The sequence below is a fragment of the Myodes glareolus genome, chromosome 21 (genome assembly GCF_982192425.1).
Source record: "Myodes glareolus chromosome 21, mMyoGla1.1, whole genome shotgun sequence".
NCBI lineage: Eukaryota > Metazoa > Chordata > Mammalia > Rodentia > Cricetidae > Myodes > Myodes glareolus.
The window spans coordinates 21,185,773-21,201,633 of record NC_142046.1 but is presented as its reverse complement, the minus strand read 5'-3'; the positions used below and the strand labels follow the sequence as shown (position 1 = coordinate 21,201,633).

The 15,861-nt window shown below is 40.0% G+C and overlaps 1 protein-coding gene across 5 annotated transcripts in view; it reads right to left on the bottom strand.

The window, feature by feature from the left end:
• Window positions 1–15,861, bottom strand: part of Ehmt1 (euchromatic histone lysine methyltransferase 1) — a 146,470-nt gene that overhangs the window by 45,011 nt on the left and 85,598 nt on the right. For all 5 annotated transcript variants that reach the window (XM_085681218.2, XM_085681217.2, XM_085681223.2 and 2 more), the window contains exons 9-10: window positions 12,266–12,403; window positions 7,057–7,202 (exon numbers count right to left, since the gene is read on the bottom strand). In XM_085681218.2, coding sequence (XP_085537344.2) covers window positions 7,057–7,202; window positions 12,266–12,403 — 284 coding nt within the window. The remainder of the gene's footprint in view (window positions 1–7,056; window positions 7,203–12,265; window positions 12,404–15,861) is intronic.

Genomic DNA, 15,861 nt, shown 5'->3' with positions numbered 1-15,861 from the left:
GGTGTAGTGATATTTCATTTGTATTTTAATAAGTGAAGCTTGCCTGAAACATCCCCCACTGGTCAGTCTTACAGACTAGGCAGTAAGGATGCACACCTTTGATACCAGCAGCCACACTAGTTTGCCATAGAAACTAGATGGTAGTGGTGCAATGCCTCTATTCCCAGCACTAGAGAGGAATATAAGACGAGAGGAGACAGCTCTCAGACACACTCATTCTTAGATTCCAGAAGGCAGGATCGCCATTCTGGACTGAGGTAGAGGTAAGAGCCAATAGCTAGCTGTTTTGGTTTTCTGACCTTCAGGTTGAACCCCAATTTCTGTCTCTGGGTTTTTATTAATCATGTTACACTAAGGTATAAAACTCAGCATGGGGAAAGCTAGGGCACGTATATCTTGAACCAACCACCCTGACACCACCCCCAACACCAAGTGATTCTCTAGGAATCTTGGTTAAGACGGGTGGACACAAGTCCTTTATCAATGCTGATTGGAGAGAAGGCATAATTTATTAAAAAAAAAAAGTGAGATAGTACAGACACAAATCTGTAAAAATGTACAAAAAGATGCTAAAAACAATTCATAATAAACTTTGGAATAAGAGGTTACATGCATTTAGTATCTGAATTGTTTTATAAAGAGTATGAATTATTTATACGATCATAAAATGATGAAGGAGATTTTGTTCAGTTGTTGCAATGGGAATGGAAACAGTTGGGGGCTTGTTAGGAAGATGCTGGTCAAATAGCACAAAACAAAGCAGATGATCTTTCAGAAAGAGAACTTCAAAGGAATAATAGAAATCAAACCTTTTTTTAGAGTTGAGAAAAAGAGAAATAGTTAATGAACATAACTACATCATTAATGAGGAAGAGAACAGGAAGAGCCAAAGCAAAAGAAAGGAGTGAGTGAACAGGCACTGACAATGGCAAAACAAAAATGACCCAAGCCATCCATCTGGAAGCAAGGAGAAGTACAGAAGCAGAAGAAAGCTGCAGTCCACTCCACAAGGGAAACCAGTTTGTGACAAGACAAGGCAGAGACCCAATCTCATCCTCTTGCATGTCTGTTGCTATTTAAAAAGAGAGAGAGAGAGAGTCCTATTAGCTTCAGAGTGCTTGCTATTTTCTGAAACATTCTATTAAGGAAAGCTTTAAGAATAGAGACTGAAGGGGGCTGGAGAGATGGCTCAATGGTTAAGAGCATTGCCTGCTCTTCCAAAGGTCCTGAGTTCAATTCCCAGCAACCACATGGTGGCTCACAACCATCTGTAATGAGGTCTGGTGCCCTCTTCTGACCTTCAGGCATACATGCAGAAAGAATATTGTATACATAATAAATAAATAAATAAATTTTAAAAAAAAAGAATAGAGACTGAAATAAAAATGGAGACTGGAGTAGCCAGGTGTGGTAGCCCTCACCTTGAATTCCAGCAGAGGCAGGCAGATCTCTGAGTTCAAAGCCAGCCTGGTCTACAAAGTAAGTTCCAAAGCAGCCAGAGCTGTTACACAGAGAACGCCTGTCTCAAAAAAACAAAACAAAACGGAGACTGAAGTACAATAAAACCCCCAATAAGCCCATATTTACTTTTTAAAATCCCTAACATTCTCACTTGAGCAATCCACTTTAACCTTTCCAGAAGAGTATTTATAGGTGAAGGTTTTACTCACTAAAAGCTCAAGGTATATCACTCATGAATATTCAGCACAATCTCAAGAAAATCCACATACCCAACAAGAATGGTAATAATTCCCCAAAACCCAAACTTTAAAGGGGGGAGGGGGTAAGAGAATGAAGGAGAAAGGTGGGGGGTATCATGGTGTGCCTGCAGAGGGCCAGAGAACAACTCTGCTGAGCTAGTTTTCTCCTTCCAGCATTTTTCTTAAACAATTTACTTTTATTTTATGTGCATTGATGTTTTGCCTGCATGTATGTCTGTGTAAGGGAGTCAGATCCCCTGGAACTGGAGTTACAGACAGTTATGAGATGCCATGTGGGTGTTGGGAATTAAACCTTGGTCCTTTAGAAGAGCAGTCAGTACTTTTAACCACTGAGCCATTTCTCCTGTCCCCTCCTTCCAATTTCTTAATGGATTCCAGGATTAACACTCAAGTCATTAGGCTTGGGCAACAAGTGCCTTTACCTACTGAGCCATCACACTGGCCCTCAATTTTTCTTAATATAGCAGTAAACCAATCAAATCAATATAAAAAGCATATTTTACTGCCAAAAAAATTTCAAAACAGAGTTTTAATGAGTGGTATTGTTCTTTATTGCTAGAAAACTCTTTAATGTCTCATTTAATACAAAGTTGTAGAGGCTCATAGCTATTTCCGTGGTTAAGATCAGGTAATTTTGGATTATTATTTTCTAATATTACATCAAACTATAAGTGTGTACTGCCATAACCAGTTCAACACAGCATTTTCCATTTAGTTGCACTTATTTTTAAGCTCAAGGACAATTTTATTCACTTAAAAGAAAAAAAAAACTTCCAGGTAAGCAAGTTATAAATCTCAGAAACTGTCTAGGTGGAAGCAAAAGGAGAAACAAAGTTATGCCATTTAAGTTGGCATGGAGGTGAAACACACGTCAGACAAGCAGCTACATGGAGGGAAGAGGCTTTACAGAAAGAGTAAGAAAGACCAACATATCAGAAAGAGCCTATTTCACTTCTAGTCAGCATCTGAAAGAGACAGAAAATATAAAAAAATTAAGTTATGCCTTTCTGATTCAGGCCTCAGAAAGGCAGGCCCAGTAAACCACTGGTATAATATAGACTCCTTGACTTGTTGGGCACTTAAAAGTCCTTACACCCTCAGATGCCCAGGAAAAGCAGGAATATTAAGGATCCAGAATTTTCTTTCACAGGGAAGGACATATAACTTGTTTTTTCCAGAAGATTAAGAATTAGAGATGACTGATAACCTGGTTATCCACATTATCTGTTGGGCCAAGCCAAATTAAGCTCCTACAACCAGGACATGAGGTGGGCTAGTAATCTAAATGACCCTTATATTATACTGAAAAGCAAGGGGCCTCCTCCAAGCTACCACAACCAGAACTGAAGATCTCTAATACGTTAAATGACTCCTACATTATCTGTATAGACAAGGGCTTTGCCAAGCTCTCACAACCAGGACCAGAGGTGGATCATAGCCCAGATGGCCTCTATGCTAGCTGTATGACTGAGACCAGGCCAGATCCTTCAGGCACTTAAGCTAATACAGATAGCATGGTATGTAGGCGGAGTTGAGTTCCAGCATAATTATGCTTCCTTGTGCACTGGGGCCTGTATTACATCAGGAAACTTTTCCCAAAATATACTGTGCTTAAATATGCTGGCAATAAACCATCTAGCATCAGACTCTAAAAGCCTGATCCAGTATGATGAAGTTACACTGAACCAAGTTTTCATTCTCACCTCTTCGTGATTCATTTCTCTGCCTGTCCTGACTTCACTATCAAACTTTCAGCACTGCTACACTGGTATCGTGTGCTTGCACCCTACATGGCTCCTTCACCTATACATAACTCTCTAACACTGAAATAAAAATTAGACCTCAGAGCAGTGGATTTGGTTTTCCAAATACTTACTATTAAGAGAGAGAATTCACAAAATTTCAGCATCTTTTGACACAAACCAAGTGTAAGGTTATTTGACTTTAATAATAATATAAAAATTAACTCCACCAAATATTAAAATATAAAAGTTCGTAACAATATTGTAAAAGAAAAACTTCAGAAGCTGAGGGAGAACCAATTTGGTATCTTAATTGTGCTAGACACAGAGTAAAACTCTCATTATCTGTGCTGCTTTGCCTGCTAAGAGGCATACAACTATGTAACAAAGTAGATGAGATTATTTCAGCCAATAAATGCACAATCCATGGAAGAATTACAGCAACATTTTAAAACTTCCAATGCATGATGAAGGTAAACTAACACTAGTGAAAAGTATCAATCCTGTGCTCAATTTGGTAAAGCATTCCCACAGCCTTGCAAAGAAACTGGGCAGAGTCAGACAGTGGTTGCGCACGCCTTTAATCCCAGCATTTGGGAAGCACAGGCAGGTAGATCTCTGAGTTTGAGGTCAGCCTGGTCTAGAGAATGAGTTCCTGGACAGCCAAGGCTACACAGAAATTCTGTCTCAAACCTCCTACCTAAAAGAAAAAAAGGCTATCTGGCCTTTGCAATTCTGTCAAGGATTCAAAGAGATCTGCTGAACTGCAACTTAAGTGTAAGAAACTAGACAGAATCCAAACACCCTGGAAAGCAGCTGTTTCTTGGATTTGGCAGTTCTACCAGAGATCACCTGAAATATGTGGGTATGGGAGCCAGGCCTAATTATTATATAACAAAAAAACTTATAACAAATATCATACAAAGAGAAACAAAGTTTCTAAGAACACAGAACAAACTAGGAAGGAGAAAATGAGAAGCAAATCATACCCAACACACAGGACAGAAGCCAAAGCAAAAAGCCCTGTTCTGAGGAGAGGGAGTTGTAGCTGTGCGTTCTGCCTTTGCAATGGAAACATATTCAGGAATGCCACACTACTCCAGAAAATAAGGGAGCACTCCTCTATAGCAAAAAATTCTAACCATTGATGGCAGGGGAAAAAACTAAAAATAGAAAACTGAACTTGAAACAAAGCAATGAGCACAGTCAGTAATCGATCAGGAGTCAAAACCTATAAGAAAAAACCTGATGCGGAAGGACAGGAAGTTGCCACAGAAACCCTATCATGCTTGCCTTGTGGTATGTTCTCTGTGCCAAGATTAAGTCATACAAATCTTAAACCTTAAATCTACCCACATCTTCAGATTTAGCTTCCAAACAATGAACACTAAGGAGAATGGCATAAACAACATAAGCAAGACATCAACTAAAATCAGTGTCTGGGATCCATTTACCTGTAGGTCAGTGGCACAAGGAACTAGAAGAAAGGTGGCAGAAAAAAATATTCAACTTCTAATACAGGAGCTGATGAGATGGCTAAGCAGATAAGAGCAATGCCAACACTGACTCCCAAGTGCTGGGATGGGCAGTAGTAGCACACACCTGTAATCCCAGCTCTCAGGAGGAAGAGGCAGGAGGATCTCTTTGAGTTCAAGGCCACCCTGATCTGAAAAACAAGTTCCAAAACAGTCAGAATTACTACACAGAGAAATCCTGTCTCGAAAAAACAAAACAAAACAAAACAAAAAAAAACCACACACACAGACACACAAAAAGAGCAATGGCTACTCTCCCAGAGGACCAAGGTTCAATTCTCAGCACCAACATTTCACAACCATCTGTAAATCCAATTCCAGGGGATCTGACATTGGCTTCTGCTGTCTGTGGGAAGTAAGAATCTACACGGGGTGGTACACATGCAAAAATACCCAAACACATAAAATAAATAAATAAAACTTTTAAAAATCTTTGATTACAAACATACCAAAAAACGCTGGAAACAATACGTGAATTCTGCTTAGTCCAATGAGAAAATAAACATGTAAAAAAGCCAGAAATCCTGGGACATACATATATGGACCTTAAACTTTGAGAAGATAAACTTTGAAACCAAGGCAAGATTTCACTGGAACTTCCCTAATACCCATGTCAAGAGAATAAGAGAACCAGTGGTTTTCAAACTGTGGTTCCTGGACCAGAGCAAAAATTAAAGCTTTTAAAAAAGCAAGACTCACAACACAGGCCAATTCCACTGAAGCAAAAGTTCTGACTGTATCACTAGGTACTAAGAGCAAGAATAGCTGGACAAGTCCTCAGTAGCATCAGCCCACAAACACCTGACCCAGCACCACACTAGGCCCTCCCATTAACTGCCTAAATCTAGTGTGGTGGGCAGGGTGGACTGCTGGAATTACCTCTATTTCTTCTTTTCCTGGGCCTGGACAGATGCCCTAGCCTTTCTGCCTTCACTTATGAAGCATAAGGCAACTGCAGGGGCAAGTGTGAAATCTCATGGCCACACCCTGCACACTACACATATGCTACTGCTGCTGTCAAACACTTCAATCTTAAAGCTAACGGTTGAAACTCAATTGTTAATTAGTAATAAAGGCTCCAAAGATCAAATGGCCCAGAAACCTTACTAGAATGCATTAGCGAAAAGATAGAAGAAGTAAAACACAAGCTACTAGCCGAAGCCTTCTCCCAGAGGACAGGTGGTCAAATGCAGTCAGAGCACTCCAAGGGTCTTGTCACAGCAAAAGTACCTCTCGTAACGCAACATCAACAAGCTTGCTGCTGCTGTCCCCGTCCCTACCCCTGCTTTGTTCACCAGCAGGCAAGTAGCATGATAGGCTGACGAAAAATAAAACTTGCCAAAAAATTGAGAAATTCTTAGAAAAAGCATTGTCTCTGCACATTGCCTCCTTGCTTTTTGCCAATCCAGAATAAATGCTGGTGAGGGATCATCAATCCTCCCAGGTTTATGTGAGACATGACAAGAAGTAATCAGAGCTGCTCAGGGGTGATGAGCATGTTAGGCTGAACCTGTCCCAGGCTCGGACACACAGGAGAAACCCTCACTTTATTCACTTCTCAGTAAATACAGCAAGGTGGTAAAAACCTTTGTTTTATGTTTCATGACAATATTCCACTTTCACCCAACCACAGTTTGAATGCTATCACCTTTTAAAAAGGACTTTTAGAAGGGGTGGGGTATATAAAAATGAGTATGTCCACGGAAATTGGAAGAGGGCAAATGGATCCCCTGAGGCTGGAGTTACAGGAGGTTGTGAGTCACTCGATGTGGATGCTGGGAACTGAACTTGGGTCCTCTGCAGGAGCAGCATGTTCTATTTACTACTAAGCCATCTCCATCCACAACATTCTTGTTTTGTTGTTGTTGTTTAGGGAAGAAAGAAAAAGCAAGTCTATCAGGTTTGGTTATCTTATTATTGATCTGTTCCATCACTTTGACAAGTATGTGTGGGTTCCCTGGAAATCTGACACTGCTGACTAGGGTTTAACAGGAAAGGCTGTGATTCTGAAGCATGACAATTCTTGTTGCCATTTTAAGGAAAAATGAACATGCTTACTTCATGATCCACGCTCTCAGTGGCCATGCACTGGTTGTTGGCCAGGGTGCTGATCTCGCGGCTCTTGGGAGTTTCCATGCGGCAGCTGCAAAGAGGCACTTCCTGGAGGCCATCCGTCTCCAGCACATCCGGACCATTGGCCAGCCCTAAGTCACACAGACACATCAGCTCAAGCAACCCTGACCTACAAAGGGTTGTCCAGAGAACAATCAATTACAGTCCTTACAAAGATCATTTATGAACTGAAATTAGACATCAGTACTGCTCAGGGGAAAGTGGTCACATACTATTTTGTAATATCCTACATGTAAAGTAAGGTGGCAGATTCTATCTTACCCACAAACTACCAAATCCCCCAAGACCACTTTTTAATTTATATTTATAGGGGCCATGCCATAGGCCAGGCTGCATGTTCATCAGGAATTCCTAAATCTGGTTTCCAAGCAAGGAAAGCATTGACTACATATTGAGATATTATTTTCCTTATTTGGTTCTAATTTATACCCATAAAAAGAAATTCCTTTAGAAGGTTTTACTGATTGTTTAATTGTTACCTAGAATGTTATTTACCAACAAAAGAATCCATATATTAGGCAGAAGAAGGAAAACAAAGAAAAATGGGGCCCATCAGATGGCTTTGGAGAGTTAAAAGTGCATGTTGCCATGTCTAAACACCCAAATTCAATCCCCAGAACCCACATGGCAGAAGAACTGAAAAGTAACAGTAGTCCTTTAACTCCACACATGCCTACACACATGACATGACAGACAGACAGATACAAATATAAACAGAGAACCAAATACCACAGTGAAAACAAAAGCCATGAGGTCCAGGCAAAGTCTCTGCACTGCAAAGCTGAGCCCACTCACTCTCAGAGAACATGCAAAAAGAATTCTGGGATCTGACTAGTATCTTCCAAAGGACACTGGAGCAGACCATGTCCTCTTTCTTGTGAAACAATAGAGATAAAGGTGAACTGAGTTTGAACAGTATTGCAACTCTGAAAATAATTAAGTAATATTCACATCTAAAAACAAACTAGGACTGACAAGGTAGTGCAGGCTTTTAATCGCAGTACTTGGGGGACAAAGACGGGAAGAGCTCTGAGTTCTAGACCAGCCTGAACTACATATCAAGTTCTAAGTCAGTCATGCTACACAGTAAGATCCTGTTTCAAATATTAATTAATTAAAATTAAAAAAAAAGACTGTGAATGCAACTCACATTGAAGACTAAACCCAAAGAACCCTGAGGACCCCAAGCAGTAAAGACCTTGTATATCTCATGAAAACTAATTTTGAGCTATTTCTTCTGAATGTCCGGATTACAGAAAAATGAAACGGTTAAGTTCAACAACTCAAAACCAGCCAAGTGATTTATCAAGGAACTTACCAACAGAAAAGAACAAATAACTATAACCACATTAATTATTTTTCTGGCCAACTTCCAGTTCACTCAACACAAGCCTTCCCTGAAATCCCTCAACAAGCCCTGAACTGCTTCTGGTTTGGAGCTGCCTGATGTACAAATTCTTCAAACTCTTCATATACAGACAGTGCTTCACTTGGTCTCTAGCAATACAATGCTGAACCCAGGGGTCCACCTTCACCCCAAGAAGGCATTCATTGTTCACCTCTGGCCTCTGGAAAACAAGATGTGGGTCCTAACTAATCTACTTCCCACAGAGAACTAATAAATGATGGAAATGTAGGTCAGTTGGCAGTGTTTACCAAGACCTAGGCTGGATCCTCAGCACTGAATATACGAGATGTGATTGCCTATGATCATAACACTCAGGTGTAAACGAAGACATTGGTTTCCTGGCCACATGGAACTGAATAATCACGTGGAAACTGTATTAATTACAACACTGGCCAATGAATGGTTCAGGAATACTCATAGCTAGCTCTAACAACCTTTTTTTTTAAAAAAAAAAAAGTTTTCAAGACAGGGTTTCTCTGTAGCTTTGGAACATGTCCTGCAACTAGCTCTTGTAGACCAAGCTGGCTTTGAACTCACAGAGGTCCACCTGCTTCTGCCTCTCGAGTGCTGGGATTAAAGGTAGGCACCTCCACCGTCTCGCTAGCTCTTAAATCTTAAATCAACCCATTTCTATTAATCTATGTATCACCATGAGGCTATGAACTACCAGTAAGGTTCCAGCGTCTTTTTCCTTGGGCTGCTAATTAAGAGTGTGCCTGACACCACCTTCTTTCCTTCTCTATCTGCTTGGGATTTCCCGCCTTGCTATATTCTGCCCTACCATAAGTCAAAGTACCTCCTTTATTAACCAATGGTAATAAAACACATTCATAGCATACAGAGGGGAAATCCCACATCACTCAGGAGATAGAGGTAGAAAGATCAGAAATTCAAGGCCAACCTGACAACATAATGAAGTTAAGGCCAAGCTAGGCCGAGACCTTGTCTCAAAGGCAGTTTAAGAAACAAAATAAACAAGGGATAGTTTTAGCCACAAACCTCTGTGGAAAAAAGAGCTAGTGACATGTAAGTTTAGCTATCTGATTTCCCTGTAGTAACTACACTTCATAAGATCAGAAAGTCTACAGCAAGACTCAAACCAGAATCACTGAAAGTATAAAATGGGCCTTTGAGGAGTTCCCATTCAGCAACTTGATTCATAGAGGAGCAGACAGAAAAACAGAAAGTGGTCAGGAACTGTCCTCCTGTCACACCAACCACCTGTGGCTGAGGTGAGACGAAAGAGTGCGCATTCCTGGACAGCACTGTCAGAACACGTACATGTACGTAGATGTGGGCGTGCTTCAATCTCCAAAAATGAAGAACTACAGAGACATCAAAAGAAATGGCTGACTTAACTTTCAGGCATTCACACTGTCAGAGCATGGTTCAAGAATGGAGTTGTTCCGGGCGGTGGTGTTGCACGCCTTTAATCCCAGCAGTCAAGAGGCAGAGACAGGCAGGTCTCTGTGAGTTTGAGGCCAGTCTAGTCTACAGAGTGAGTTTCAGAACAGCCAGGGCTACTCAGTGAAAAGCTGTCTTGGGGAAAAAAGGGGGAGTAGTGTGAGTGCTTATGAGAAAACCCCCAAGAAACCAACCAACACAATAGTCTTTTCAGTGAATTCGGCTTCTTCAAAGACACAGAATTTGTTCTTAGAATGTACATTAATGCCCCTTCCCAGGTGTAGTAGATAGGAGTGAGTTTGCTTCAGATTATTCATTACAACTGGCTATTTTTGTTTATATGCCTCTGTGGAACATGCAACTTGTTACAAGTGGCTTGTCCACCACCTCTGGCTTGCCCTTGTGATTGTACTCTTTACGCATGTGACTCCTCTTAACCATCAGAGTATAAACTGTCAGAATAAGGTTGGCTATTGCATGAGACCTTAGTCTGCCTTATTTATGGGCTCCATTTCCCCACATCCTACCAGCTCTTCTGACCTTGGACTCTCCTGATCACCCATTCGGCCAGTGTCCTCAGCTTGTCTTCACTCAAGCCCAAATCCTTAACCTACTAGTAATTACAGTGGGAAAAGACAATGGAAGCACAAACATTCACTCAGGTCCTCAGGTCAAATCTAGATCCTCCTATACTAAGACTGGATTGACCATCTGAACCAACTGACCAACTTCGGCAAACTTTAAGATCTTCACTCACACTTCCAGCACTCCAATAGCCTACCTTATCTTCAGGTATCTCAATTTCATACTTTAAAAATAAAGACAAGTAGGCAATGCTGTTTTTCTTCAAGGAACTGATTCTCTAAGTCAAAAGTATGTTTCTTGCATACAAACCAATCCCTGATTAATCAATCAGAGGTGATCAATCACAGGAACGTCAATATACAAAATGGCATAGAACCTAAGGAACAGCAAACTGCCCCCTCTCCCTCCTCTGTAACCTTGATACCACCTTTCTAGATATGTTTCCATTCTTAAGACTTTATAATTTCATTTACCACTTTTGGCCTTTATTTGTATGAGAGATAGATCAAGACATTTTACATAGAAGGGCCCCTAAACGCCATCACAATATCATGTTTATTCACCTACAACAGGCAGGGTTCTGTTATACAGTACTGGGGTTGATGTGATAAAGTACTACTTTGTGATTACAATTAAATTTCTAACCTCCCAAATCTAAAAGTTTAGAATACTTAAAATACGGTTCTATTTAGCTTAGAAGGGGGGTATATGTTAAGTACAATGAGGCTTTATGAGATTTGAAAAGGTTTGTGAAAAGAAAAAAAAAAAATCTCTTCTTTGGACAAATCTAAGATCCATATAAGAGGTAAAAGGTATGGTTTACTAAATTACATAAGTAAATCACAGCTTCCTAAGAATTTAAAATCTTAAAAAGCTTGGTATTTGTCCTTTAAAAACAATTCATTAAATCCCTAGAGTAAAATATAAGTCTATAATTTCAAAATATGAACAGAGCGTAAACAGCTCTGGGGTCTGACATTTCGCCTTAACATTCTATTTCATAAAAAAAATATAATTAGAGTTTTCACTGTTAAAAGGTTTCTAAGTGATTTAAAGAAAGGGGAGCAGAAAGTGAGAGCAAGTCACAACAATTCAGGCACAATGGCAGATACGACTGCACCTATGACTGAAGGCTGTACTCCACTGTAAACACAGCCGAGCAAGAGACCAGAAGACAGCTACAACCAACCAGAGATAAAATCGGAGACCATTTAAAGGCACATTGCATTACATTCAGAGGATTCCACACATATCAGGCTTACAACAGGGAAACTACTAGGAGCATAAACTAGGCATCAGGCAATGCTCTTAAGGGGCTCTCACTCAAACTTTCTGTCTTTCTCCCACGAGCCGATAGTGATCTGGCAAATGCATCTGGATCATGTCTTTTCAGTCGCCTTTAAACAATGCACTTTATCAGCTGGGCAGGCGGTGGTGGAGCTCACCTTTAATCCCAGCACTAGGGAGGCAGAGGCAAGAGAATCTCTGTGAGTTCAAGGCCAGCCTGGTCTACAAGAGCTAGTTCCAGGACAGGCTCCAAAGCTACAGTGAAACCCTGTCTTGAAAAACAAAACAAAACAGAGAAACCTTACCTCGAAAAAACAAAGAGAGAGAGAGAGAAACAAAACAATACACTTTATCAAATTGTCTATTATTATCCACCAGGGGGCATCAGGGTAACACAGAACCAGACCAGCAAGCAAGCAAGATGGTGTGTCATCATACTCCAACACCAACCTTCATTTTCTGTCTGGGAAGACAGAATTCCTCTGACGCGGAGATCCAGGGAATCCAGAGAAACTTCCATATACCCAGTGCTGTCTCCCAGAGCTGCCTGCTCCGTGCTTCCTGGAGATGACTTACAAGTCTCGGAACCTATACACAGAATGTATACATCATGAAAACTGCCCAACAGCCATATTTATCCAGGACATTCCAAGAAGACCGCAGAGATGGCTCCATAGGTAACAGTGCTTGCATCTAAGTCCAACAATCTGAGTTCAATCCATAGAACCCACACAGTGAAGAGAACCAACGCCCTCCCATAAGCTGTCCTCTGACCTGCATAACATACACACACAATAAAAAGACACAATAAAAATACTTCTGTTTTAAAACCCAAAATTAAAACACAACAACAAACACTCTAATCAAGAGGCCAGTTCCCAAGAAAGGCACTAATCCTGATGAACACCTGGGCCACTTCAGTTTCAACTATCATTTTATTTCTTGTACATTATTTTATTAATTCCCATGAATACCCAGTTTCACAAGAAAAGGCTTGATCTAGAAAAAACGAGAAAGCCAGGAATTATGGTTCATGTTTCTAATCCTAGCACTTTGGAGAACATGGCCACCATTAGGTACACAATGAATTTCAGGCTATCCTGGACTGAGATTCCCACCCATTCACTCAGGGAAAAAGAAAATCCATGAACATATTACTACATTCTTTTTTTAAGATAAAAAGAATAGATTTATTTAGTGATTTTAAGTTTACAGGGTTTTGCCTTCATGTATGTATGTGCCCCACAAGAAGATCTGGTACCCTCTCAGGTCAAAAGAGTATTGAGTTCCCTGGACCTGGAGTTACGGAAAGTTATGAGCACATATGTAGATACTGGGACTCAAACTCTGGACCTTTGGAAAATCATCCAATGCTTTTAACTGCCTAATGATCTTTCCAACTCCAATTAGTGCAATCTTATATCCAGATCTGCTAAGTAAAAACTGATAATAATCAAGAAAATAATAAAAATGTGATAAAGGAAGTAGATCTGGAAGTTCATGTCATTAATGCCAGCATTTGAAAGGCAGTGGCAGTTGGACCTCTGAGGGATACACAGCAAGATCTGTCTCAAAAGAAAGAAAAGTGATGGATTTCTGTAAATTGTTTTAAAGTTTAAAATAAAATGGAAAAATCTAAGAGTTTGAAAGACCCACTAACATGATGAAACAATTTAACGATGTAGAAACCTGTGCCTTTGATGATACCAGCCTTCCTGCTGTTTTAGCCCACACTGAAGATCCCCTGGGATTCAGCCAACATCCAACCTGTCAAACATGGTAGTCTATGAAGTACACCACTCAAGGGCAATAAAATCTAAACATTTATAAAGATGGAAGGATCCAAAGAGGACAAAGTCCAAAACTAGTTTAATAAATAAGTAGGGACAAAAATTTATGTAGGCCCTAATCTTTGAAGACAAGAGAGGGTAGCAGCAATAGGCCAGCCACCCTGTCCATACTTCCCAAGATAGCCTGAGAGACCTGCAAAATATTGAGTATTTCTAACTACAAATACATTTTAAGAAGAATCCTAAAAAGTATGAATACATTACATAATACTTAACAGTGGCAAAAGGCAGGTGACTATGGTTCAAAAAGAATCTTCTAAATATTAGTATGCAATATTATGTAAATGACAAGAAATAAATGAATCATTAATACAGAGGTATGATACAAACATATTTTAATCAAAACTGTATTCTGTGCCTTGATCTTAGATAAGAAAGTTCAAACAGAAATAGATTTTGCAAAATTTTAAACATTTTATATAAAACAATAAAATTCACATTATTCAGTAAATATTTAAGTATGCATTTTACACTTTGAAGCCAAAATGGCAAAATAGGACTCTCTACCCTCAAAGTATCTTTTAGTCTTGGATCCACAAACACTTGTGAAAGTCAACAGTGAAAACCGCATGGATTTTCTGTTCTCAAAGGGCCACCTGAGGTGAAATAAATGGCAATGTTCAAGAATGAATGGGCAGAGTAGGTACTCAGGAAGGACATAAGCCCTATATCAAAAATCTCTGTAGTCCTTCCCATGTCATGTGGCTGTCTCACAGGCACTAGCCCACAAACCTCCTTTTCTTCCAGAAGCTAGACTGACAATTGAACAAAACTGTCTGTGTAGCATGAAGATAATAAGCAAATAAGTAAATGAAGCAGGTTAGAAAACTCTAAAAAGGCACCTACACACCACTGTTAATAAAAACCTCAAGGCAGTACGTAACACTAAGAGATGGCTCAGTGGTTAAGAATACTTGCAACCTTTGAAGAAGGCCTGAGTTCTGTTCCCAGAACCGAAATAATGGCCCACAAGCATCTGTAACTCCAGTTCCTGGGAATCTGACCCCCTCTTCTGACTTCTTGGGTCACCAAGCATTTACATAAGAACATACACATATAGAGACACTCATACACATGAATAATAAGTACATCTTTAAAAAAGAAAAAGTAGCCACAGTTTATTTGATCCATTGTAACAGATCAACTGCATAGGTACAAAAGGGAGCTGACTCTTGCTCACATATTCAAATACTGCCTCAAAGTACATTAAGGATCTACGTGAAAGCTAAAAATTTTCAGAAAATGTGGAATAAACTCTGGTAGCCTGGTTTATTAAAAGATTTCTGTTTGCTTGGTTAGTCAGCTTTTGGTTTGTTTGTTTGTTTTTCAAGACAGGGTTTCTCTGTAGCTTTGAAGCCTGTCCTGGAACTAGCTCTGTAAACCAGGCGGGTCTTGAACTCAGAAACTCAGAGATCCACCTGTCTCTACCTCTCGAGTGTTGAAATTAAAGGCATCACCACCACCATCTGACTTATTTGTTTGTTTTGTTACTCTGTGTAGCCTTGGCTGTCCTAGAACTCACAGAGTCTGCCTTTGCCTCCCAAGTGCCAGGATTAAAGGTGTGCACCACAGCTCCTGGCTTACTCACAAATTTTTTAAAACAAAAAAAAGTAAGAATCATAAAAAAAATTCATAAATTTGACTTCAATGAAAACTTTTACTAGTTCTTCTTACCTAAATATACTGTTAGGAAAACAGAAAAACAAGCCATAGGCTAGGAACAAAACATGCAAAATTTCATCTGATTGAAATTCTCAGTGAGAAGATAAATGACCTAATATAAAAGAGAATGGAAAACACAAATACACACTTCACAAAAGAAAATACACACAAGCTAAGAAAGTTCCATCTCATTATTGACCTGGTAAAAACAAACTGAAGCTACTAAGGCACACCCTCTGGAGCCACGAAGTTATACAGACTCCAACAAGCAAAGGTAAGAACAGAGAGGACTTAAGCCCCAAGTACTGTGGTGGTGATGTACAAGGGGACCCAAGCTAAACAACGATTTGGTAGTTTTCCAAAGACTTGAGCACACTGTATGCAACTGAGTTAGGCCAGCCAGAAAGATGTGAAACACCCGTGTTTTATTCATATCTTTCTATCAACTTCCTTTCTGAGAGCCTAACACAGCAGAGACCAGCGTTCACCCACAAGAAAATGACTAGTAAGTGGCAGTATCCCACACAGTTGGTA